At 47.0% G+C, this 27515-nt stretch overlaps 1 protein-coding gene across 2 annotated transcripts in view; it reads right to left on the bottom strand.

The window, feature by feature from the left end:
• Positions 1-27515, bottom strand: part of LOC128684866 (uncharacterized) — a 45395-nt gene that overhangs the window by 6437 nt on the left and 11443 nt on the right. Inside the window, exons 9-14 of one of the 2 annotated variants that reach the window (XM_070100297.1) lie at positions 25754-26028; positions 17446-17547; positions 16017-16115; positions 7056-7211; positions 6790-6945; positions 2219-2329 (exon numbers count right to left, since the gene is read on the bottom strand). In XM_070100297.1, the coding sequence (XP_069956398.1) occupies positions 2219-2329; positions 6790-6945; positions 7056-7211; positions 16017-16115; positions 17446-17547; positions 25754-26028 (899 nt within the window). The remainder of the gene's footprint in view (positions 1-2218; positions 2330-6789; positions 6946-7055; positions 7212-16016; positions 16116-17445; positions 17548-25753; positions 26029-27515) is intronic. The other variant, XM_070100301.1, reaches the window with a different exon arrangement.

Below are 27515 nucleotides of genomic sequence, written 5' to 3'. Positions count from 1 at the left end.
TATCAAATACCTTACCCATCTAGTAAATACTTTACCCATCTAGTAAATACCTTACCCATCTATCAAATACCTTACCCATCTAGTAAATACTTTACCCATCTAGTAAATACCTTACCCATCTATCAAATACCTTACCCATCTAGTAAATACTTTACCCATCTAGTAAATACCTTACCCATCTATCAAATACCTTATCCGTCTATCAAATACCTTACCCATCTAGTAAATACTTTACCCATCTAGTAAATACCTTACCCATCTATCAAATACCTTACCCATCTAGTAAATAACCCATCTATCAAATACCTTACCCATCTAGTAAATACTTTACCTATCAAATCTTAGTAAATACCTTACCCATCTATCAAATACCTTACCCATCTAGTAAATACTTTACCCATCTATCAAATACCTTATCCGTCTATCAAATACTTTACCCATCTAGTAAATACTTTACCCATCTAGTAAATACCTTACCCATCTATCAAATACCTTACCCATCTAGTAAATACTTTACCCATCTATCAAATCTAGTCTATCAAATACTTTACCCATCTAGTAAATACCTTACCCATCTATCAAATACCTTACCCATCTAGTAAATACTTTACCCATCTATCAAATACCTTATCCGTCTATCAAATACCTTACCCATCTAGTAAATACTTTACCCATCTAGTAAATACCTTACCCATCTAGTAAATACTTTACCCATCTAGTAAATACTTTACCCATCTAGTAAATACTTTACCCATCTAGTAAATACCTTACCCATCTAGTAAATACCTTACCCATCTAGTAAATACCTTACCCATCTAGTAAATACCTTACCCATCTAGTAAATACTTTACCCATCTAGTAAATACCTTACCCATCTAGTAAATACCTTACCCATCTAGTAAATACCTTACCCATCTAGTAAATACCTTACCCATCTAGTAAATACTTTACCCATCTAGTAAATACCTTACCCATCTAGTAAATACTTTACCCATCTAGTAAATACCTTACCCATCTAGTAAATACTTTACCCATCTAGTAAATACTTTACCCATCTAGTAAATACCTTACCCATCTAGTAAATACTTTACCCATCTAGTAAATACTTTACCCATCTAGTAAATACCTTACCCATCTAGTAAATACTTTACCCATCTAGTAAATACTTTACCCATCTAGTAAATACTTTACCCATCTAGTAAATACTTTACCCATCTAGTAAATACTTTACCCATCTAGTAAATACTTTACCCATCTAGTAAATACTTTACCCATCTAGTAAATACTTTACCCATCTATTAAATACTTTACCCATCTAGTAAATACTTTACCCATCTAGTAAATACCTTACACTAAAGTACAAGTAATAATAATTTTAAGATTTCCAGGTAATGAAGGATCCAAATTTATTTTTTTCTCCGAGAAAAAACTTATTAGGTACGTAAAATAGTTATCAATAATGATGATAATTTTTTAAAAGGGTGGAAGGGTAAGCCAGTGGAAGTCTCGGTGAGATGACGACCGAAAGCTCTAGCTGTGGGTCAGGAAACACTTGTTTCCTGACAAACTTTATCTTACCTAAGTTCACTAAGCAACACCAGTCCAGTGGTGTCTCCTAAGAAGTGTTACTCGTGGTTACTGGATCCTGGTACATGTGTATCCACACTTTGTAAATAAGTCACATGTGCAGCACTACAACATTTAAAGAAATGTTTCTCTCCTGACAGCTCTGTCAACTCAAATGTTCTAGTGGACTCAAAAGTACTGACAAAAAATACACAAAATGCAATATGCTTATTGGTAACGTTTCAGTTTTGGGATCTTGATCATTCCAAATGTTACATTTGGAGTAACGAAGGTCCCGGTGTCTCATAAAGACCTGAATCAGAGATTCAGGTCTTTATGATGGTGAGCAAGTATGTGGTTTTAACACTCGTGTAGTAGTAGGTTTTAAATCCCAATGAAAAACCATACGAGATCAACTCCAAATTTCGGGTGTCATTACCTTTACAAAGTACTGTTATCTAATTGAGGAAAATCCTTCATATTTTTTTTAATAAAATTTTACTAACTTCAGTTACAACATGCTTATTATTGGGATGAGAATCTCACTATATCATAAAAATAAACAAACTGTCTAATAAGTCCTGGCATCAACTAGCAAATAGCTACGTTGTCCCAAAAACAAGGGAATATAAAACACAATGGTGGTGTTTACCTCGGTGTATGGGAAGCCTCTCTCCAGTGTAGCTAACTCGTAGAAGCAGCAACCTAATGCCCACATGTCAGCCTTGGCGTTGTAAGCCTCTCCCCGGATCACCTCAGGACTCTGACCATACACACAAACTCCTCAGTAAAATATTTCTTTCATATGTACATCAAAATAATAACACGTATTTTGAGAGGTGTATGATTCACAGTGTATATACACAGAGAGCATGTTAATTCCAATTATAGGGATACCAGTAAACTTAATTAACTGCTGGTGAACAGTCTTCATGCAATCTTAAAATGGTGGTCATTTGAATAGTCGATGTTTGGCTTTAGACTCAATTAATCGACCAACTAACATCAGAACCAGATAAAATATTTAATTTGGTTTTGAAATTTTTTAATTTATGTAGTCTTTGAAGTGTTCTTTCTATACAAAGGTACTTTCTATACAAAGTCACTTGTTTGCACAGAACTGCTTATTGCCTCAAATGATGTAGTGGAAGTTTTAGCAGTAAAGGTCGAGAACCAAAACCTAGTCATTGTGGTAGTCTACAAGCCTCCGGATGCAACATCCCAGCAATTCCAGGAACAGCTGTCAAAAATTGACCACTGTCTGGAAAATCTTCCAGCTCCTGCACCCAACATCTTGCTCCTGGGGGATTTCAACTTAAGGCACCTAAAATGGAGGAATATAGCAAATAATATTGTTGCGGTAATAACACCAGGAGGCAGCTCTGATGAAAACTCACACTCACACGAGCTTTTAAATCTCTGCACAAAATTCAATTTAAACCAGCAAATAATAGAGCCTACTAGACTGGAGAATACACTAGACCTCATCTTCACTAACAATGATGATCTGATAAGAAATGTCACCATATCAAAAACAATATACTCAGATCACAACATAATTGAGGTTCAGACATGTATGCGTGGAGCCCCAGACCGACATAATGAGATTAGTCACGAGGGAGCATTCACCAAATTCAACTTCAATAACAAAAACATAAAGTGGGACCAAGTAAACCAAGTCCTAACCGATATAAGCTGGGAAGATATACTAAGCAACACAGACCCCAACTTATGCCTAGAACAGATTAACTCGGTGGCACTCGATGTATGCACAAGGCTTATTCCTCTAAGAAAAAGGAGGAGTAGATGTAAAATAGAAAGAGACAGGCGCTCCCTTTACAGGCGACGGAAAAGAATAACAGAGCGGCTAAAAGAGGTCAATATATCTGAAATGCGTAGGGAGACACTGGTCAGAGAAATAGCAAGCATCGAACTTAAGCTAAAAGAATCCTTTAGGAGTCAGGAATCGCGGGAAGAACTAAAAGCCATAAATGAAATCGAAAGAAACCCAAAGTATTTCTTCTCCTATGCCAAATCAAAATCGAGAACAACGTCCAGTATTGGGCCCCTACTTAAACAAGATGGGTCCTACACAGATGACAGCAAGGAAATGAGTGAGCTACTCAAGTCCCAATATGACTCAGTTTTTAGCAAGCCGCTAACCAGACTGAGAGTCGAAGATCAAAATGAATTTTTTATGAGAGAGCCACAAAATTTGATTAACACAAGCCTATCCGATGTTATCCTGACGCCAAATGACTTCGAACAGGCGATAAATGACATGCCCATGCACTCTGACCCAGGGCCAGACTCATGGAACTCTGTGTTCATCAAGAACTGCAAGAAGCCCCTATCACGAGCCTTTTCCATCCTATGGAGAGGGAGCATGGACACGGGGGTCGTCCCACAGTTACTAAAAACAACAGACATAGCCCCACTCCACAAAGGGGGCAGTAAAGCAACAGCAAAGAACTACAGACCAATAGCACTAACATCCCATATCATAAAAATCTTTGAAAGGGTCCTAAGAAGCAAGATCACCACCCATCTAGAAACCCATCAGTTACACAACCCAGGGCAACATGGGTTTAGAACAGGTCGCTCCTGTCTGTCTCAACTATTGGATCACTACGACAAGGTCCTAAATGCACTAGAAGACAAAAAGAATGCAGATGTAATATATACAGACTTTGCAAAAGCCTTCGACAAGTGTGACCATGGCGTAATAGCGCACAAAATGCGTGCTAAAGGAATAACAGGAAAAGTCGGTCGATGGATCTATAATTTCCTCACTAACAGAACACAGAGAGTAGTCGTCAACAGAGTAAAGTCCGAGGCAGCTACGGTGAAAAGCTCTGTTCCACAAGGCACAGTACTCGCTCCCATCTTGTTCCTCATCCTCATATCCGACATAGACAAGGATGTCAGCCACAGCACCGTGTCTTCCTTTGCAGATGACACCCGAATCTGCATGACAGTGTCTTCCATTGCAGACACTGCAAGGCTCCAGGCGGACATCAACCAAATCTTTCAGTGGGCTGCGGAAAACAATATGAAGTTCAACGATGAGAAATTTCAATTACTCAGATATGGTAAACATGAGGAAATTAAATCTTCATCAGAGTACAAAACAAATTCTGGCCACAAAATAGAGCGAAACACTAACGTCAAAGACCTGGGAGTGATCATGTCGGAGGATCTCACCTTCAAGGACCATAACATTGTATCAATCGCATCTGCTAGAAAAATGACAGGATGGATAATGAGAACCTTCAAAACTAGGGAGGCCAAGCCCATGATGACACTCTTCAGGTCACTTGTTCTATCTAGGCTGGAATATTGCTGCACACTAACAGCACCTTTCAAGGCAGGTGAAATTGCCGACCTAGAAAATGTACAGAGAATTTTCACGGCGCGCATAACGGAGATAAAACACCTCAATTACTGGGAGCGCTTGAGGTTCCTAAACCTGTATTCCCTGGAACGCAGGCGGGAGAGATACATGATTATATACACCTGGAAAATCCTAGAGGGACTAGTACCGAACTTGCACACGAAAGTCACTCACTACGAAAGCAAAAGACTTGGCAGACGATGCACCATCCCCCCAATGAAAAGCAGGGGTGTCACTAGCACGTTAAGAGACCATACAATAAGTGTCAGGGGCCCGAGACTGTTCAGCTGCCTCCCAGCACACATAAGGGGGATTACCAACAGACCCCTGGCAGTCTTCAAGCTGGCACTGGACAAGCACCTAAAGTCAGTTCCTGATCAGCCGGGCTGTGGCTCGTACGTTGGTTTGCGTGCAGCCAGCAGCAACAGCCTGGTTGATCAGGCTCTGATCCACCAGGAGGCCTGGTCACAGACCGGGCCGCGGGGGCGTTGACCCCCGGAACTCTCTCCAGGTAAACTCCAGGTACAGCGCTGTGACTGATACATGAACCACGGTTCAAATATCCGTTCCTTCTGTTTATTCATTGACTCGTTCATTACGTCTTATGTTTTATTCTCCCCGCCCAAAAAAAACAAAAAGGTTATCGACAAGTGTCTTTAACAATTCAATTGTACTTGATCCACAGAGCCGTGAGTCTGAATGTTTTCAGATATTTGGGAGTTGACTTGTCAGCATATGGTTTATGAAGGTTAACCATAGAACTGATGAAGGAAAAAAGGTGAGTGGAGATAAGAAACATTATCCATGGAGGCAAAGAAAGGATTGTACGAGAGTGTAGTAGTACCAACACTCTTATATGGGAGTAAAGCATGGTTGTAAATGCTGCAGCGAGGAGGCAGTGGAGATGTCCTGTATAAGGGCAATGTGTGGTGTAAATATTATGCAGAAAATTCGGAGTGTGGAAATTAGGAGATGTGGAGTTACTAAAAGTATTAGTCAGAGGGCTGAAGAGGGGTTGTTGAGGTGGTTTGATCATTTAGAGAGAATGGATCAAAGTAGAATGACATGGAGAGCGTATAAATCTTTTGGGGAAAGAATGCGGGGTAGGGGTCGTCCCCGAAAAGGTCGGAGGGAGGGGGTAAAGGTGGTTTTCTGGGCGAGGAGCTTGAACTTCCAGCAAGCGTGCATGAGCGTGTTAGGTGTGAATGGAGACGAATGGTTTTTAGGACCTGACGAGCTGTTGGAGTGTGAGCAGGGTAATATTTAATGAAAGGAGTCAGGGAAACCGGTTAGCTGGACTTGAGTCCTGGAAATGGGAAGTCCAATGCCTGCAGTTTAAAGGAGGAGTTTAGGATACTGGCAGCTTGGAGGGACGTCTAACATGTCGTATCTGAGTGCCCCTGCAAAGACAGTGATTATGTATGAGTGATGGTGAAAGTGTTGAATGATGTTTTTTCTTTCTTTTTGTGTCACCTTTCCTCGGTGGGAAACGGCCGACGTGTTTATATATATATATATATATATATATATATATATATATATATATATATATATATATATATATATATATATATATATGCAATAAGATCACAGTAAACAGGTGATTTCAGAATATGCAAAACAACCACTCTGAAAGAATAGAAAAATTCCAAGCGCTTTCGTGAGTACTCACATTATCAGTCACGAAAAGCGCTTGGAATTTTTCTATTCTTTCAGAGTGGTTGTTTTGCATATATATATATATATATATATATATATATATATATATATATATATATATATATATATATATATATATATATATATATATATTGGGGGAGTGAACCGACCATATATGCTGGAGAGCCCAGTGAGGTTAGAGCGTGTTGAGCTTCACCCATGACTCGGGCCAGTCCAAAGTCCCCCAACTTGATTGTCCCTCCCTCCGTCAGGAAGATATTGTGAGGCTTCAGGTCCCTGTGCAGGATGTTGCGGCCGTGGATGTACTGCAGTATTAAAAAGAGATCTTTAAAGATAAAGTCGCACTTCAAAGGTGCCGATAACCTACAAAAAATGAGTTACAGAAAGCCTCTTCAAATTTCAAGGAGTAGCTTACCTTGAGAGCCAAACAAAGGCTGAGGGCCCAGCAGTGGATAAGTCTCTCCTCGAAGGGGACATCAGTCTCCTTCTGCTCCCTGATGCGTGTGGCCAGGTCGCCCCCGCTGCAGTACTCCATGTGGATGTGAAGGTGTTTACCCTCGAACCCGCCTCCCTGTCCCAGAATGTAAACTGTTACAGTAAATGAAGACTCAAGATGAGTCTGCACGAACACAGTTCTGCTCCAACAGCTACAAATAGGTAATCGTAAATAAAGTAATCTCTCTCGCTCTCTCTCTCTCTCTCTCTCTCTCTCTCTCTCTCTCTCTCTCTCTCTCTCTCTCTCTCTCTCTCTCTCTCTCTCAGGTGCTGTATGACTCCTGAGTTTAGCGCTTTCCCCCGTGATGATTCTCTCTCTCTCACTAGCACGAATGCATTAAAATCTGAAAATAAAAGATAATGCAGTGTACACTATATGGTTTTTGATATACATATTAAGACCTTGTAACAGTAAAAAACAAAACTATTTCATGATTAACATCGTTTATAAAATTTTATAACACACACACACACACACACACATATACAGAGAGAGAGAAAAAAAACATCTGAATTGGCCATCATATTCCAAAGACTCCTGTCAGGTGATTTTCCTTGATGACTAACACTAACAACCTGAATGAGCTGACCCTCTCTCTGCCTGCAATACTGACAACAGCCAGGACGAGCTGACCCTCTCTCTGCCTGCAATACTGACAACAGCCAGGACGAGCTGACCCTCTCTCTGCCTGCAATACTGACAACAGCCAGGACGAGCTGACCCTCTCTCTGCCTGCAATACTGACAACAGCCAGGACGAGCTGACCCTCTCTCTGTCTGCAATACTGACAACAGCCAGGACGAGCTGACCCTCTGCCTGCAATACTGACAACAGCCAGGACGAGCTGACCCTCTCTCTGCCTGCAATACTGACAACAGCCCGGACGAGCTGACCCTCTGCCTGCAATACTGACAACAGCCAGGACGAGCTGACCCTCTCTCTGCCTGCAATACTGACAACAGCCCGGACGAGCTGACCCTCTGCCTGCAATACTGACAACAGCCAGGACGAGCTGACCCTGTCTCTGCCTTCTATACTGACAACAGCCAGGACGAGCTGACTCTCTCTGCCTGCAATACTGACAACAGCCAGGACGAGCTGACCCTCTCTCTGCCTGCAATACTGACAACAGCCAGGACGAGCTCACCCTCTCTGCCTGCAATACTGACAACAGCCAGGACGAGCTGACTCTCTCTGCCTGCAATACTGACAACAGCCAGGACGAGCTGACCCTCTCTCTGCCTGCAATACTGACAACAGCCAGGACGAGCTGACCCTCTCTCTACCTGCAATACTGACAACAGCCAGGACGAGCTGACCCTCTCTCTGCCTGCAATACTGACAACAGCCAGGACGAGCTGACCCTCTCTCTGCCTGCTATACTGACAACAGCCAGGACGAGCTGACCCTCTCTGCCTGCAATACTGACAACAGCCAGGACGAGCTGACCCTCTCTCTGCCTGCAATACTGACAACAGCCAGGACGAGCTGACCCTCTCTCTGCCTGCAATACTGACAACAGCCAGGACGAGCTGACCCTCTCTCTGCCTGCTATACTGACAACAGCCAGGACGAGCTGACCCTGTCTCTGCCTGCTATACTGACAACAGCCAGGACGAGCTGACTCTCTCTGCCTGCAATACTGACAACAGCCAGGACGAGCTGACCCTCTCTCTGCAACAGCCAGGACGAGCTGACCCTCTCTGCCTGCAATACTGACAACAGCCAGGACGAGCTGACCCTGTCTCTGCCTGCAATACTGACAACAGCCAGGACGAGCTGACCCTCTCTGCCTGCAATACTGACAACAGCCAGGACGAGCTGACTCTCTCTGCCTGCAATACTGACAACAGCCAGGACGAGCTGACCCTCTCTCTGCCTGCAATACTGACAACAGCCAGGACGAGCTGACCCTCTCTCTGCCTGCAATACTGACAACAGCCAGGACGAGCTGACCCTCTCTCTGCCTGCTATACTGACAACAGCCAGGACGAGCTGACCCTCTCTGCCTGCAATACTGACAACAGCCAGGCCGAGCTGACCCTCTCTCTGCCTGCCATACTGACAATAGCCAGGACGAGCTGACCCTCTCTCTGCCTGCAATACTGACAGCCAGGACGAGCTGACCCTGTCTCTGCCTGTTATACTGACAACAGCCAGGCCGAGCTGACCCTCTCTCTGCCTGCTATACTGACAACAGCCAGGCCGAGCTGACCCTCTCTCTGCCTGCAATACTGACAACAGCCAGGACGAGCTGACCCTCTCTCTGCCTGCTATACTGACAACAGCCAGGACGAGCTGGCCCTCTCTCTGCCTGCTATACTGACAACAGCCAGGACGAGCTGACCCTCTATGCCTGCAATACTAACAACAGCCAGGACGAGCTGACCCTCTCTCTGCCTGCAATACTGACAACAGCCAGGACGAGCTGACCCTCTCTCTGCCTGCAATACTGACAACAGCCAGGACGAGCTGACCCTCTCTCTGCCTGCTATACTGACAACAGCCAGGACGAGCTGACCCTCTCTCTGCCTGCTATACTGACAACAGCCAGGACGAGCTGAGCCTCTCTGCCTGCAATACTGACAACAGCCAGGTGGAGCTGACCCTCTCTCTGCCTGCTATACTGACAACAGCCAGGACGAGCTGACCCTCTCTCTGCCTGCTATACTGACAACAGCCAGGACGAGCTGACCCTCTCTGCCTGCAATACTGACAACAGCCAGGACGAGCTGACCCTCTCTCTGCCTGCAATACTGACAACAGCCAGGACGAGCTGACCCTCTCTCTGCCTACTATACTGACAACAGCCAGGACGAGCTGACCCTCTCTGCCTGCAATACTGACAACAGCCAGGACGAGCTGACCCTGTCTCTGCCTGCTATACTGACAACAGCCAGGACGAGCTGACCCTCTCTCTGCCTGCAATACTGACAACAGTCAGGACGAGCTGACCCTGTCTCTGCCTGCTATACTGACAACAGCCAGGACGAGCTGACCCTCTCACTGCCTGCTATACTGACAACAGCCAGGACGAGCTGACCCTGTCTCTGCCTGCTATACTGAAAACAGCCAGGACGAGCTAACCCTCTCTCTACCTGCAATACTGACAACAGCCAGGACGAGCTGACCCTCTCTCTGCCTGCAATACTAACAACAGCCAGGACGAGCTGACCCTGTCTCTGCCTGCTATACTGACAACAGCCAGGACGAGCTGACCCTGTCTCTGCCTGCTATACTGACAACAGCCAGGACGAGCTGACCCTGTCTATGCCTGCTATACTGACAACAGCCAGGCCGAGCTGACCCTCTCTCTGCCTAGTATACTGACAACAGCCAGGACGAGCTGACCCTCTCTGCCTGCAATACTGACAACAGCCAGGACAAGCTGACCCTCTCTCTGCCTGCCATACTGACAATAGCCAAGACGAGATGACCCTCTCTCTGCCTGCAATACTGACAACAGCCAGGACGAGCTGAACCTCTCTCTGCCTACTATACTGACAACAGCCAGGACGAGCTGACCCTCTCTGCCTGCAATACTGACAACAGCCAGGACGAACTGACCCTCTCTCTGCCTGCAATACTGACAACAGCCAGGACGAGCTGACCCTCTCTCTGCCTACTATACTGACAACAGCCAGGACGAGCTGACCCTCTCTGCCTGCAATACTGACAACAGCCAGGACGAGCTGACCCTGTCTCTGCCTGCTATACTGACAACAGCCAGGACGAGCTGACCCTCTCTCTGCCTGCTATACTGACAACAGCCAGGACGAGCTGACCCTCTCTGCCTGCAATACTGACAACAGCCAGGACGAGCTGACCCTGTCTCTGCCTGCTATACTGACAACAGCCAGGACGAGCTGACCCTCTCTCTGCCTGCAATACTGACAACAGCCAGGACGAGCTGACCCTCTCTCTGCCTACTATACTGACAACAGCCAGAACAAGCTGACCCTCTCTGCCTGCAATACTGACAACAGTCAGGACGAGCTGACCCTGTCTCTGCCTGCTATACTGACAACAGCCAGGACGAGCTGACCCTCTCACTGCCTGCTATACTGACAACAGCCAGGACGAGCTGACCCTGTCTCTGCCTGCTATACTGACAACAGCCAGGACGAGCTGACCCTCTCTCTACCTGCAATACTGACAACAGCCAGGACGAGCTGACCCTCTCTCTGCCTGCAATACTGACAACAGCCAGGACGAGCTGACCCTGTCTGCCTGCTATACTGACAACAGCCAGGACGAGCTGACCCTGTCTCTGCCTGCTATACTGACAACAGCCAGGACGAGCTGACCCTGTCTATGCCTGCTATACTGACAACAGCCAGGCCGAGCTGACCCTCTCTCTGCCTACTATACTGACAACAGCCAGGACGAGCTGACCCTCTCTGCCTGCAATACTGACAACAGCCAGGACGAGCTGACCCTCTCTCTGCCTGCCATACTGACAATAGCCAGGACGAGCTGACCCTCTCTCTGCCTGCAATACTGACAACAGCCAGGACGAGCTGAACCTCTCTCTGCCTACTATACTGACAACAGCAAGGACGAGCTGACCCTCTCTGCCTGCAATACTGACAACAGCCAGAACGAGCTGACCCTCTCTCTGCCTACTATACTGACAACAGCCAGGACGAGCTGACCCTCTCTGCCTGCAATACTGACAACAGCCAGAACGAGCTGACCCTGTCTCTGCCTGCTATACTGACAACAGCCAGGACGAGCTGACCCTCTCTCTGCCTGCTATACTGACAACAGCCAGGACGAGCTGACCCTCTCTGCCTGCAATACTGACAACAGCCAGGACGAGCTGACCCTGTTTCTGCCTGCTATACTGACAACAGCCAGGACGAGCTGACCCTCTCTCTGCCTGCAATACTGACAACAGCCAGGACGAGCTGACCCTCTCTCTGCCTACTATACTGACAACAGCCAGGACAAGCTGACCCTCTCTGCCTGCAATACTGACAACAGCCAGGACGAGCTGACCCTGTCTCTGCCTGCTATACTGACAACAGCCAGGACGAGCTGACCCTCTCACTGCCTGCTATACTGACAACAGCCAGGACGAGCTGACCCTGTCTCTGCCTGCTATACTGAAAACAGCCAGGACGAGCTGACCCTCTCTCTACCTGCAATACTGACAACAGCCAGGACGAGCTGACCCTCTCTCTGCCTGCCATACTGACAATAGCCAGGACGAGCTGACCCTCTCTCTGCCTGCAATACTGACAACAGCCAGGACGAGCTGAACCTCTCTCTGCCTACTATACTGACAACAGCCAGGACGAGCTGACCCTCTCTGCCTGCAATACTGACAACAGCCAGGACGAGCTGACCCTCTCTCTGCCTGCAATACTGACAACAGCCAGGACGAGCTGACCCTCTCTCTGCCTACTATACTGACAACAGCCAGGACGAGCTGACCCTCTCTGCCTGCAATACTGACAACAGCCAGGACGAGCTGACCCTGTCTCTGCCTGCTATACTGAAAACAGCCAGGACGAGCTGACCCTCTCTCTGCAACAGCCAGGACGAGCTGACCCTCTCTGCCTGCAATACTGACAACAGCCAGGACGAGCTGACCCTGTCTCTGCCTGCTATGCTGACAACAGCCAGGACGAGCTGACCCTCTCTCTGCCTACTATACTGACAACAGCCAGGACGAGCTGACCCTCTCTGCCTGCAATACTGACAACAGCCAGGACGAGCTGACCCTCTCTCTGCCTGCTATACTGACAACAGCCAGGACGAGCTGACCCTCTCTGCCTGCAATACTGACAACAGCCAGGACGAGCTGACCCTGTCTCTGCCTGCTATACTGACAACAGCCAGGACGAGCTGACCCTCTCTCTGCCTGCAATACTGACAACAGCCAGGACGAGCTGACCCTCTCACTGCCTGCTATACTGACAACAGCCAGGACGAGCTGACCCTGTCTCTGCCTGCTATACTGAAAACAGCCAGGACGAGCTGACCCTCTCTCTACCTGCAATACTGACAACAGCCAGGACGAGCTGACCCTCTCTCTGCCTGCCATACTGACAATAGCCAGGACGAGCTGACCCTCTCTCTGCCTGCAATACTGACAACAGCCAGGACGAGCTGAACCTCTCTCTGCCTACTATACTGACAACAGCCAGGACGAGCTGACCCTCTCTGCCTGCAATACTGACAACAGCCAGGACGAGCTGACCCTCTCTCTGCCTGCAATACTGACAACAGCCAGGACGAGCTGACCCTCTCTCTGCCTACTATACTGACAACAGCCAGGACGAGCTGACCCTCTCTGCCTGCAATACTGACAACAGCCAGGACGAGCTGACCCTGTCTCTGCCTGCTATACTGAAAACAGCCAGGACGAGCTGACCCTCTCTCTGCAACAGCCAGGACGAGCTGACCCTCTCTGCCTGCAATACTGACAACAGCCAGGACGAGCTGACCCTGTCTCTGCCTGCTATGCTGACAACAGCCAGGACGAGCTGACCCTCTCTCTGCCTACTATACTGACAACAGCCAGGACGAGCTGACCCTCTCTGCCTGCAATACTGACAACAGCCAGGACGAGCTGACCCTCTCTCTGCCTGCTATACTGACAACAGCCAGGACGAGCTGACCCTCTCTGCCTGCAATACTGACAACAGCCAGGACGAGCTGACCCTGTCTCTGCCTGCTATACTGACAACAGCCAGGACGAGCTGACCCTCTCTCTGCCTGCAATACTGACAACAGCCAGGACGAGCTGACCCTCTCTCTGCCTACTATACTGACAACAGCCAGGACGAGCTGACCCTCTCTGCCTGCAATACTGACAACAGCCAGGACGAGCTGACACTGTCTCTGCCTGCTATACTGACAACAGCCAGGACGAGCTGACCCTCTCTCTGCCTGCAATACTGACAACAGCCAGGACGAGCTGACCCTCTCTCTGCCTACTATACTGACAACAGCCAGGACGAGCTGACCCTCTCTGCCTGCAATACTGACAACAGCCAGAACGAGCTGACCCTGTCTCTGCCTGCTATACTGACAACAGCCAGGACGAGCTGACCCTCTCTCTGCCTGCTATACTGACAACAGCCAGGACGAGCTGACCCTCTCTGCCTGCAATACTGACAACAGCCAGGACGAGCTGACCCTGTTTCTGCCTGCTATACTGACAACAGCCAGGACGAGCTGACCCTCTCTCTGCCTGCAATACTGACAACAGCCAGGACGAGCTGACCCTCTCTCTGCCTACTATACTGACAACAGCCAGGACAAGCTGGCCCTCTCTGCCTGCAATACTGACAACAGCCAGGACGAGCTGACCCTGTCTCTGCCTGCTATACTGACAACAGCCAGGACGAGCTGACCCTCTCACTGCCTGCTATACTGACAACAGCCAGGACGAGCTGACCCTGTCTCTGCCTGCTATACTGAAAACAGCCAGGACGAGCTGACCCTCTCTCTACCTGCAATACTGACAACAGCCAGGACGAGCTGACCCTCTCTCTGCCTGCCATACTGACAATAGCCAGGACGAGCTGACCCTCTCTCTGCCTGCAATACTGACAACAGCCAGGACGAGCTGAACCTCTCTCTGCCTACTATACTGACAACAGCCAGGACGAGCTGACCCTCTCTGCCTGCAATACTGACAACAGCCAGGACGAGCTGACCCTCTCTCTGCCTGCAATACTGACAACAGCCAGGACGAGCTGACCCTCTCTGTGCCTACTATACTGACAACAGCCAGGACGAGCTGACCCTCTCTGCCTGCAATACTGACAACAGCCAGGACGAGCTGACCCTGTCTCTGCCTGCTATACTGAAAACAGCCAGGACGAGCTGACCCTCTCTCTGCAACAGCCAGGACGAGCTGACCCTCTCTGCCTGCAATACTGACAACAGCCAGGACGAGCTGACCCTGTCTCTGCCTGCTATACTGACAACAGCCAGGACGAGCTGACCCTCTCTCTGCCTGCAATACTGACAACAGCCAGGACGAGCTGACCCTCTCTCTGCCTACTATACTGACAACAGCCAGTACGAGCTGACCCTCTCTGCCTGCAATACTGACAACAGCCAGGACGAGCTGACCCTCTCTCTGCCTGCTATACTGACAACAGCAAGGACGAGCTGACCCTCTCTGCCTGCAATACTGACAACAGCCAGGACGAGCTGACCCTGTCTCTGCCTGCTATACTGACAACAGCCAGGACGAGCTGACCCTCTCTCTGCCTGCAATACTGACAACAGCCAGGACGAGCTGACCCTCTCTCTGCCTACTATACTGACAACAGCCAGGACAAGCTGACCCTCTCTGCCTGCAATACTGACAACAGCCAGGACGAGCTGACCCTGTCTCTGCCTGCTATACTGACAACAGCCAGGACGAGCTGACCCTCTCTCTACCTGCACCCTCTCTCTGCCTGCTATACTGACAACAGCCAGGTGGAGCTGACCCTCTCTCTGCCTGCTATACTGACAACAGCCAGGCCGAGCTGACCCTCTCTCTGCCTGCTATACTGACAACAGCCAGGCCGAGCTGACCCTCTCTCTGCCTGCTATACTGACAACAGCCAGGCCGAGCTGACCCTCTCTCTGCCTGCAGTACTGACAGCCAGGACGAGCTGACCCTCTCTCTGCCTGCAGTACTGACAGCCAGGACGAGCTGACCCTCTCTCTGCCTGCAGTACTGACAGCCAGGACGAGCTGACCCTCTCTCTGCCTGCAGTACTGACAGCCAGGACGAGCTGTCCCTCTCTCTGCCTGCAATACTAACAGCCAGGACGAGCTGACCTCCCCCACCTCTGTCTACAACACCGACAACGGCCAGGACGGGTTTATAAGCCTACCCTGTAGGCTTATAAACCCGTCGCCTACCCTGTAGGCGACGATGTAAGGGTGACGAAGTGACTTGAGTAGTTGGAACTCCCTGTGGGCGTACTCCTGGTGCTTCCGACGTAGCTGCGACAGGTCGATCTGAAGAACAAAACAACAAGCTAAAAGATAATGCCGATAATTTATTGTTGTGATTTGAGAAGTGGTAAATGCTGTAAGCACTCGAAGTCTACGATAAGATTATGACCATAACTATTATAAATATAAAATAATACATAACCTGGAAGAATCAGGTTCTAGTTGTTAGAACTCTGAAGTTAAGACAGGTAACTCTAAAAGATTTTAAGCTTTATATCAAGAAACAACGTCTCTGAATACGAGACTAACATAAAGACTTTAAATATGGAAATTATACCACAGCTTTATGTGTCGATGGTAAGATCTAACGTGGAATATAGCAATGGTAAATATACTCCAACATTTACCTCCAACAATCACCACTACAACCTCCAACACTCACTGCTACCACCACCTCCAACACTCACTACTACCTCCACCTCCAACACTCACTACTACCTCCACCTCCAACACTCACTACTACCACCACCTCCAATACTCACTGCTACCATGACCTCCAACACTCAATACCACCTCCACCTCCAACACTCACTACTACCACCACCTCCAACACTCACTACTACCACCACCTCCAATACTCACTACTACCATGACCTCCAACACTCACTACTACCTCCACCTCCAACACTCACTACTACCACCACCTCCAACACTCACTACTACCTCCACCTCCAACACTCACTACTACCTCCACCTCCAACACTCACTACTACCACCACCTCCAATACTCACTACTACCATGACCTCCAACACTCACTACTACCTCCACCTCCAACACTCACTACTACCACCACCTCCAACACTCACTACTACCACCACCTCCAATACTCACTACTACCATGACCTCCAACACTCACTACTACCTCCACCTCCAACACTCACTACTACCACCACCTCCAATACTCACTACTACCATGACCTCCAACACTCACTACTACCTCCACCTCCAACACCCACTACTACCACCACCTCCAACACTCACTACTACCACCACCTCCAATACTCACTACTACCATGACCTCCAACACTCACTACTACCTCCACCTCCAACACTCACTGCTACCACCACCTCCAATACTCACTGCTACCACCACCTCAAGCACTCACTACTACCATGACCTCCAATACTCATTACTACCACCAACTCCAACACTCACTACCACCACTTCCAACACTCACTACCACCACTTCCAACACTCACTACCGCCACCTCTAACATTCACCACTACCACCTCTAACACTCAATACTACCACCTCCAACACTCACCACTACCACCTCCAACACTCACCACTGCCACCTCCAACACTCACCACTGCCACCTCCAACACTCACCCTCTTCACCACCATGAAGCCTTCACTGGTCCTCACTAAGATCACCTCACCAAAGCTGCCCTCACCGAGCTTCCGTTGTTCCTGGAAGTTACTTAAATGCATCTGAAAAACAGCACAACACTGTTTTATATACTGCAGCTTAAACAACAGTTTCTAATATAACTTAGAGAGCTACAATAAATACAAAATATGCAACAGGTTCTCAAGTAATGCAGCCAGCTACAGCAAGTACAACACGACATACAACCAGCTACAGCAAGTACAACACGACATACAACCAGCTACAGGAAGTACAACACGACATACAACCAGCTACAGCAAGTACAACACGACATACAACCAGCTACATCAAGTACAACACGACATACAACCAGCTACATCAAGTACAACACGACATACAACCAGCTACATCAAGTACAACACGACATACAACCAGCTACATCAAGTACAACACGACATACAACCAGCTACATCAAGTACAACACGACATACAACCAGCTACATCAAGTACAACACGACATACAACCAGCTACATCAAGTACAACACGACATACAACCAGCTACATCAAGTACAACACGACATACAACCAGCTACATCAAGTACAACACGACATACAACCAGCTACATCAAGTACAACACGACATACAACCAGCTACAGCAAGTACAACACGACATACAGCCAGCTACAGCAAGTACAACACGACATACAACCAGCTACATCAAGTACAACACGACATACAACCAGCTACATCAAGTACAACACGACATACAACCAGCTACAGCAAGTACAACACGACATACAGCCAGCTACAGCAAGTACAACACGACATACAACCAGCTACAGCAAGTACAACACGACATACAACCAGCTACAGCAAGTACAACACGACATACAACCAGCTACAGCAAGTACAACACGACATACAACCAGCTACAGCAAGTACAACACGACATACAACCAGCTACAGCAAGTACAACACGACATACAACCAGCTACATCAAGTACAACACGACATACAACCAGCTACAGCAAGTACAACACGACATACAGCCAGCTACAGCAAGTACAACACGACATACAACCAGCTACAGCAAGTACAACACGACATACAACCAGCTACAGCAAGTACAACACGACATACAACCAGCTACAGCAAGTACAACACGACATACAACCAGCTACAGCAAGTACAACACGACATACAACCAGCTACAGCAAGTACAACACGACATACAACCAGCTACAGCAAGTACAACACGACATACAACCAGCTACAGCAAGTACAACACGACATACAACCAGCTACAGCAAGTACAACACGACATACAGCCAGCTACAGCAAGTACAACACGACATACAACCAGCTACAGCAAGTACAACACGACATACAACCAGCTACAGCAAGTACAACACGACATACAACCAGCTACAGCAAGTACAACACGACATACAACCAGCTACAGCAAGTACAACACGACATACAACCAGCTACAGCAAGTACAACACGACATACAACCAGCTACAGCAAGTACAACACGACATACAACCAGCTACAGCAAGTACAACACGACATACAACCAGCTACAGCAAGTACAACACGACATACAACCAGCTACAGCTAGTAAAACACGACATACAACCAGCTACAGCAAGTACAACACGACATACAGCCAGCTACAGCAAGTACAACACGACATACAACCAGCTACAGCAAGTACAACACGACATACAACCAGCTACAGCAAGTACAACACGACATACAACCAGCTACAGCAAGTACAACACGACATACAACCAGCTACAGCAAGTACAACACGACATACAACCAGCTACAGCAAGTTAAACACGACATACAACCAGCTACAGCAAGTACAACACGACATACAGCCAGCTACAGCAAGTACAACACGACATACAACCAGCTACAGCAAGTACAACACGACATACAGCCAGCTACAGCAAGTACAACACGACATACAACCAGCTACAGCAAGTACAACACGACATACAACCAGCTACAGCAAGTACAACACGACATACACCCAGCTATAGCAAGTACAACACGACATACAACCAGCTACAGCAAGTACAACACGACATACAGATAGCTACAGTAAGTGCAACACAACATACAACCAGCTACAGCAAGTACAACACGACATACAGCCAGCTACAGCAAGTACAACACGACATACAGCCAGGTACAGCAAGTACAACACGACATACAACCAGCTACATCAAGTACAACACGACATACAACCAGCTTCAGCAAGTACAACACGACATACAGCCAGCTACAGCAAGTACAACACGACATACAGCCAGCTACAGCAAGTACAACACGACATACAACCAGCTACAAGAAGTACAACACGACATACAACCAGCTACAGCAAGTACAACACGACATACAACCAGCTACAGCAAGTACAACACGACATACAACTAGCTACATCAAGTACAACACGACATACAACCAGCTACAGCAAGTACAACACGACATACAGCCAGCTACAGCAAGTACAACACGACATACACCCAGCTACAGCAAGTACAACACGACATACAACCAGCTACAGCAAGTACAACACTACATACAACCAGCTACAGCAAGTACAACACGACATGCAACCAGCTACAGCAAGTACAACACGACATACAGCCAGCTACAGCAAGTACAACACGACATACAACCAGCTACAGCAAGTACAACACGACATACAACCAGCTACAAGAAGTACAACACGACATACAACCAGCTACAGCAAGTACAACACGACATACAACCAGCTACAGCAAGTACAACACGACATACAACCAGCTACATCAAGTACAACACGACATACAACCAGCTACAGCAAGTACAACACGACATACAGCCAGCTACAGCAAGTACAAGACGACATACAGCCAGCTACAACAAGTACAACACGACATACAACCAGCTACAGCAAGTACAACACGACATACAACCAGCTACAGCAAGTACAACACGACATGCAACCAGCTACAGCAAGTACAACACGACATACAGCCAGCTACAGCAAGTACAACACGACATACAACCAGCTACAGAAAGTACAACACGACATACAACCAGCTGCAGCAAGTACAACATGACATACAGCCAGCTACAGCAAGTACAACACGACATACAACCAGCTACAGCAAGTACAACACGACATACAACCAGCTACAGCAAGTACAACACGACATACAGCCAGCTACAGCAAGTACAACACGACATACAACCAGCTACAGCAAGTACAACACGACATACAACCAGCTACAGCAAGTACAACACGACATACAGCCAGCTACAGCAAGTGCAACACGACATACAACCAGCTACAGCAAGTACAACACGACATACAGCCAGCTACAGCAAGTACAACACGACATACAGCCAGCTACAGCAAGTACAACACGACATACAGCCAGCTATAGCAAGTACAACACGACATACAACCAGCTACAGCAAGTACAACACGACGTACAGCCAGCTACAGCAAGTACAACACGACATACAGCCAGCTACAGCAAGTACAACACGACATACAGCCAGCTATAGCAAGTACAACACGACATACAACCAGCTACAGCAAGTACAACACGACATACAGCCAGCTACAGCAAGTACAACACGACATACAGCCAGCTACAGCAAGTACAACACGACATACAGCCAGCTATAGCAAGTACAACACGACATACAACCAGCTACAGCAAGTACAACACGACATACAGCCAGCTACAGCAAGTACAACACGACATACAGCCAGCTACAGCAAGTACAACACGAGATACAGCCAGCTATAGCAAGTACAACACGACATACAACCAGCTACAGCAAGTACAACACGACATACAGCCAGCTACAGCAAGTACAACACGACATACAACCAGCTACAGCAAGTACAACACGACATACAACCAGCTACAGCAAGTACAACACGACATACAACCAGCTACAGCAAGTACAACACGACATACAACCAGCTACAGCAAGTACAACACGACATACAACCAGCTACAGCAAGTAAAACACGACATACAACCAGCTACAGCAAGTACAACACGACATACAGCCAGCTACAGCAAGTACAACACGACATACAACCAGCTACAGCAAGTACAACACGACATACAGCCAGCTACAGCAAGTACAACACGACATACAACCAGCTACAGCAAGTACAACACGACATACAACCAGGTACAGCAAGTACAACACGACATACAGCCAGCTATAGCAAGTACAACACGACATACAACCAGCTACAGCAAGTACAACACGACATACAGATAGCTACAGTAAGTGCAACACAACATACAACCAGCTACAGCAAGTACAACACGACATACAGCCAGCTACAGCAAGTACAACACGACATACAGCCAGGTACAGCAAGTACAACACGACATACAACCAGCTACATCAAGTACAACACGACATACAACCAGCTTCAGCAAGTACAACACGACATACAGCCAGCTACAGCAAGTACAACACGACATACAGCCAGCTACAGCAAGTACAACACGACATACAACCAGCTACAAGAAGTACAACACGACATACAACCAGCTACAGCAAGTACAACACGACATACAACCAGCTACAGCAAGTACAACACGACATACAACCAGCTACATCAAGTACAACACGACATACAACCAGCTACAGCAAGTACAACACGACATACAGCCAGCTACAGCAAGTACAACACGACATACACCCAGCTACAGCAAGTACAACACGACATACAACCAGCTACAGCAAGTACAACACGACATACAACCAGCTACAGCAAGTACAACACGACATGCAACCAGCTACAGCAAGTACAACACGACATACAGCCAGCTACAGCAAGTACAACACGACATACAACCAGCTACAGCAAGTACAACACGACATACAACCAGCTACAAGAAGTACAACACGACATACAACCAGCTACAGCAAGTACAACACGACATACAACCAGCTACAGCAAGTACAACACGACATACAACCAGCTACATCAAGTACAACACGACATACAACCAGCTACAGCAAGTACAACACGACATACAGCCAGCTACAGCAAGTACAACACGACATACAGCCAGCTACAGCAAGTACAACACGACATACAACCAGCTACAGCAAGTACAACACGACATACAACCAGCTACAGCAAGTACAACACGACATGCAACCAGCTACAGCAAGTACAACACGACATACAGCCAGCTACAGCAAGTACAACACGACATACAACCAGCTACAGAAAGTACAACACGACATACAACCAGCTGCAGCAAGTACAACATGACATACAGCCAGCTACAGCAAGTACAACACGACATACAACCAGCTACAGCAAGTACAACACGACATACAACCAGCTACAGCAAGTACAACACGACATACAGCCAGCTACAGCAAGTACAACACGACATACAACCAGCTACAGCAAGTACAACACGACATACAACCAGCTACAGCAAGTACAACACGACATACAGCCAGCTACAGCAAGTGCAACACGACATACAACCAGCTACAGCAAGTACAACACGACATACAGCCAGCTACAGCAAGTACAACACGACATACAGCCAGCTACAGCAAGTACAACACGACATACAGCCAGCTATAGCAAGTACAACACGACATACAACCAGCTACAGCAAGTACAACACGACATACAGCCAGCTACAGCAAGTACAACACGACATACAGCCAGCTACAGCAAGTACAACACGACATACAGCCAGCTATAGCAAGTACAACACGACATACAACCAGCTACAGCAAGTACAACACGACATACAGCCAGCTACAGCAAGTACAACACGACATACAGCCAGCTACAGCAAGTACAACACGACATACAGCCAGCTATAGCAAGTACAACACGACATACAACCAGCTACAGCAAGTACAACACGACATACAGCCAGCTACAGCAAGTACAACACGACATACAGCCAGCTACAGCAAGTACAACACGACATACAGCCAGCTATAGCAAGTACAACACGACATACAACCAGCTACAGCAAGTACAACACGACATACAGCCAGCTACAGCAAGTACAACACGACATACAGCCAGCTACAGCAAGTACAACACGACATACAGCCAGCTACAGCAAGTACAACACGACATACAGCCAGCTACAGCAAGTACAACACGACATACAGCCAGGTACAGCAAGTACAACACGACATACAGCCAGCTACAGCAAGTACAACACGACATACAGCCAGCTACAGCAAGTACAACACGACATACAACCAGCTACAGCAAGTACAACACGACATACAGCCAGCTACAGCAAGTACAACACGACATACAGCCAGCTACAGCAAGTACAACACGACATACAGCCAGCTACAGCAAGTACAACACGACATACAGCCAGCTACAGCAAGTACAACACGACATACAGCCAGGTACAGCAAGTACAACACGACATACAGCCAGCTACAGCAAGTACAACACGACATACAGCCAGCTACAGCAAGTACAACACGACATACAACCAGCTACAGCAAGTACAACACGACATACAGCCAGCTACAGCAAGTACAACACGACATACAGCCAGCTACAGCAAGTACAACACGACATACAGCCAGCTACAGCAAGTACAACACGACATACAGCCAGCTACAGCAAGTACAACACGACATACAGCCAGCTATAGCAAGTACAGCTACAATAAGGGACAACAATAGGTACATCAGCTTCTGAAACTTTACTGTAAATAAAGATACTCAAAAGAGATTTAACTAGACATCAACCTTTAAAAATTTTTAAGTTAACAAAACATCAAGAGAAAATATAAAAGTATATAGTACAACAGCTTCTAACCGTTGTAAAATTATAAAAACAGCAACAATAAGGACAGCTAGAATTTACATTATTATTATTATTAAAGATTCGCCGGTAATTTTCCCGGCCCGGGCCTTCTCCAAGTGGTGGCCCGGCCTTGGCTCCCTCTTTAGGGAGTGTCTGAGACCTAAGTCTCCCATGGGTGGAGATACAAGTACCTCCTCATCTTTGGGACCAACTGTCCCCAGGCCTAGCCACAAGCTAGGCCTCTCTGGTCTGCCATCCCCACCCCAAGGGGACTAATGGGAATGACAGTCTTATGAGCTAAAGGCTCGGGCTCGGGCACCTACCCTACCCTAGAAGGGTTAGGCATGGTATCGATGTAGAATTTACAATAGTTTCCCCAAATTTCTAAATGAACAAAAACAAAAAAAATGCGAGCAGCATTACATACATCTAAATTTTCTTACCAAAAAAAGCTTTTTTTTTTTTTTTAAGCAGCAAAAACTGCTTTTAAATTAAAAATAAAAAATGCACAGAAGCGTCAAATTAGCTTCACTTGTGATTATTTAATATTACAAATATTTCTTAAATTACAGAAACATGAAATAAAAAAGCTTACGAAACTTTCATATATTTTGATAATAAGCATCGATACCATGCCCAGCCCTTCTAGGGTAGGGTAGGTGCCCGAGCCCGAGCTTTCAGCTCACAAGACTGTCATTCCCATTTGCCCCCTTGGGGCGGGGAAGGCAGACCAGAGAGGCCTAGCTTGTGGCTAGGCCTGGGGACAGTTGGTCCCAAAGATGAGGAGGTACTTGTACCTCCTCCCATGGGAGACTTAGGTCTCAGACACTCCCTAAAGAGGGAGCCAAGGCCGGGCCACCACTTGGAAAAGGCCCGGGCCGGGAAAATACCGGCGAATCTTTAATAATAATAATAAATAATTGATAATAAGCTTTATGTATAATTTTATTTGTAACCCTAATTTTTAAAGGGGGTGGACCGGGTAAGCCAGCGGAAGGCCTCGGTCAGATGACGAAAAGCTCCAGCTGTGGGTCATCCTGATGAATCTTACCTACTATAATAAGCTAAAAATCGCGATTAGGCTATAAATTGATGCTATACCATATTACGTTTTGTCAGAGTAGTTGATTAATAGGGTTTAAAGCCTATCAACTACACTATGGTCATTAAGGCTGCATGTAACCTTTTTATCATCAGACAGAATTACTATAATTCCTAAAATAGGAATTATATCAGACTGTCAGCATATACACATAGAGATACATACGTCTCGGTCTATCTATTAGCTTTACAGATATCAATACTATCTTTATCGGTAACATTTACTTTAGTGCTATCATCAATATTAGTTCAACTATCACCACAATAGTTTTCCTGTCTGACAATACTCACCAATACTGGGAATCAAATCCATGCCGAACTCTCTTCCAAAAACCAAACTACACTAACCTCGTCCTCTTTATCTTGCAGGTACTTGACGATGGCCCTGTGGCCCGCCTCCTTGGCTATCAGCTTGGGGGTGCGGCCATGTTTATCCTTGATATTAACGTAAGCTCCCTTTTCGACGAACCAGCGGACGGCTTCAAGGTTGCCATGGTCGGCAGCCAGATCGAGAGGCGTGGCGCCGTCCTGACTCCGCACCTTGATACTGAATCCTTTTTCCCACATGACAGTAAGTACAGGTATGTGGCCTCCCACTGCTGCCCAGTGCACTGCTAGTAACCCTGGTGTGAGACACATCACAATTAGAATAATGGAAATAAATAGTGGACTACATTTCGAACAGTTCAGGAGTATCATCTTGGGCTGCTGCGTCTTGATAAGTGTCCACGACTGATAAAAATGTCGTTTTAAACGAACTATTATTCGATGAGATTGTAACTTAGAAAGTGATTAATATTTCGGGAATGATTGTCTAACTATTTATCCCAGCCCATGCACCCATGATGAAATTTCTGAAAGCATACAAAAATATTGAATTAACATCCAAAATATATTAGCTAGGGACAACCCATCTATCCATTCTCCCACTACTACTGATACGGAAGACGGCCCAGTAAGGCTCCATACTTATGGCCTGCGACCCAGGACAACAGTACATTTCTGTGACACTGACGTACCTACTGACTTGTCCGACTCCTACGCTAGTTATGCTAATTGTTTGCTTGCAGAAATGGGTATAAATGCACACACATTGTATAGCTAGTCGATAATGGAGTCAGGGTGGATAACATCATGTAATTATGTAAATACTTTTAGAAGGGTACCCAGAGTGTAATGAATTCCATGGATATAGTATTATTGTAGGTATGTGCACCCAGTGTTTTTATATATATATATATATATATATATATATTTTATATATATATATAAAAAAAAAGAGACTGTATCACGGTCAGGGCAGTGCTGCCCTCTGAGTCACATGTCACACCTTAGGAAATGCTGCTGTCAGTCATTGTTTGCAGATGTGAGGGTGCAACAACGTTCGTAGACGAGTGGTCAACTGATGTTCAGCCCTGCGGACAACCTGTATATAGAAGATTTCAGTTCCAGTGCTGACGTCTCCGGACTCTCTCCTCGATGAAACAGCGCGGGCAAACCAGTTTTCTCTTCCCCTGGATGGGAGAGTTTTTTTTTTTCCTGTTGCATTTTTATGTCCATTTTTGATTTACTAGTGAGCGAAAGCCAGTCCCTCTCTGGGGTAGCTAGTGTAAGTAATTCCTTTATACCTGCGGGCCCACCAGTATTGTCGCGTCGGGACGACGCGAGGTGCGTGGCCGAGCAAATGTAGACAGCCTGTACTGTCAGAACACACAGCCTAGCCGTCTGCTCTGACTAGTTCATATTTCGCGGCATTTAGGTGCTGCCCTCTGTAGGCTCACCCCTTTCAGTGGGAGGCTGAGCCCATTCGCTCTCTCTCCTATGCCGACCCTCTTGATAGACACAAGTGCTCCCCCTCCACGGACTGGCTTGCGGTCACTCCCTCACACTGCCCGTTGTGTACTCACTCCTATCCAATTAAAACCAAACTAGTCCACGGCCGTATCATTGCTACCTACGCTACCTTCATCGGCACTAAACCGCTGTTCAGCAGCAAGAACAGCAATAACAGGGCCATGTGTGGGCCAGCCTCTCTTTCTCTCTCTCTATGTCTGTATGTTTGTCTGTCTGTCTGTCTGTCTCTCTCTCTCTCTCTCTCTCTCTCTCTCTC

The sequence above is a fragment of the Cherax quadricarinatus genome, chromosome 5, assembly GCF_038502225.1.
Source record: "Cherax quadricarinatus isolate ZL_2023a chromosome 5, ASM3850222v1, whole genome shotgun sequence".
Lineage (NCBI taxonomy): Eukaryota > Metazoa > Arthropoda > Malacostraca > Decapoda > Parastacidae > Cherax > Cherax quadricarinatus.
Note: the sequence above shows the minus strand (reverse complement) of the source record. Positions and strands in the feature narration are given on the sequence as shown.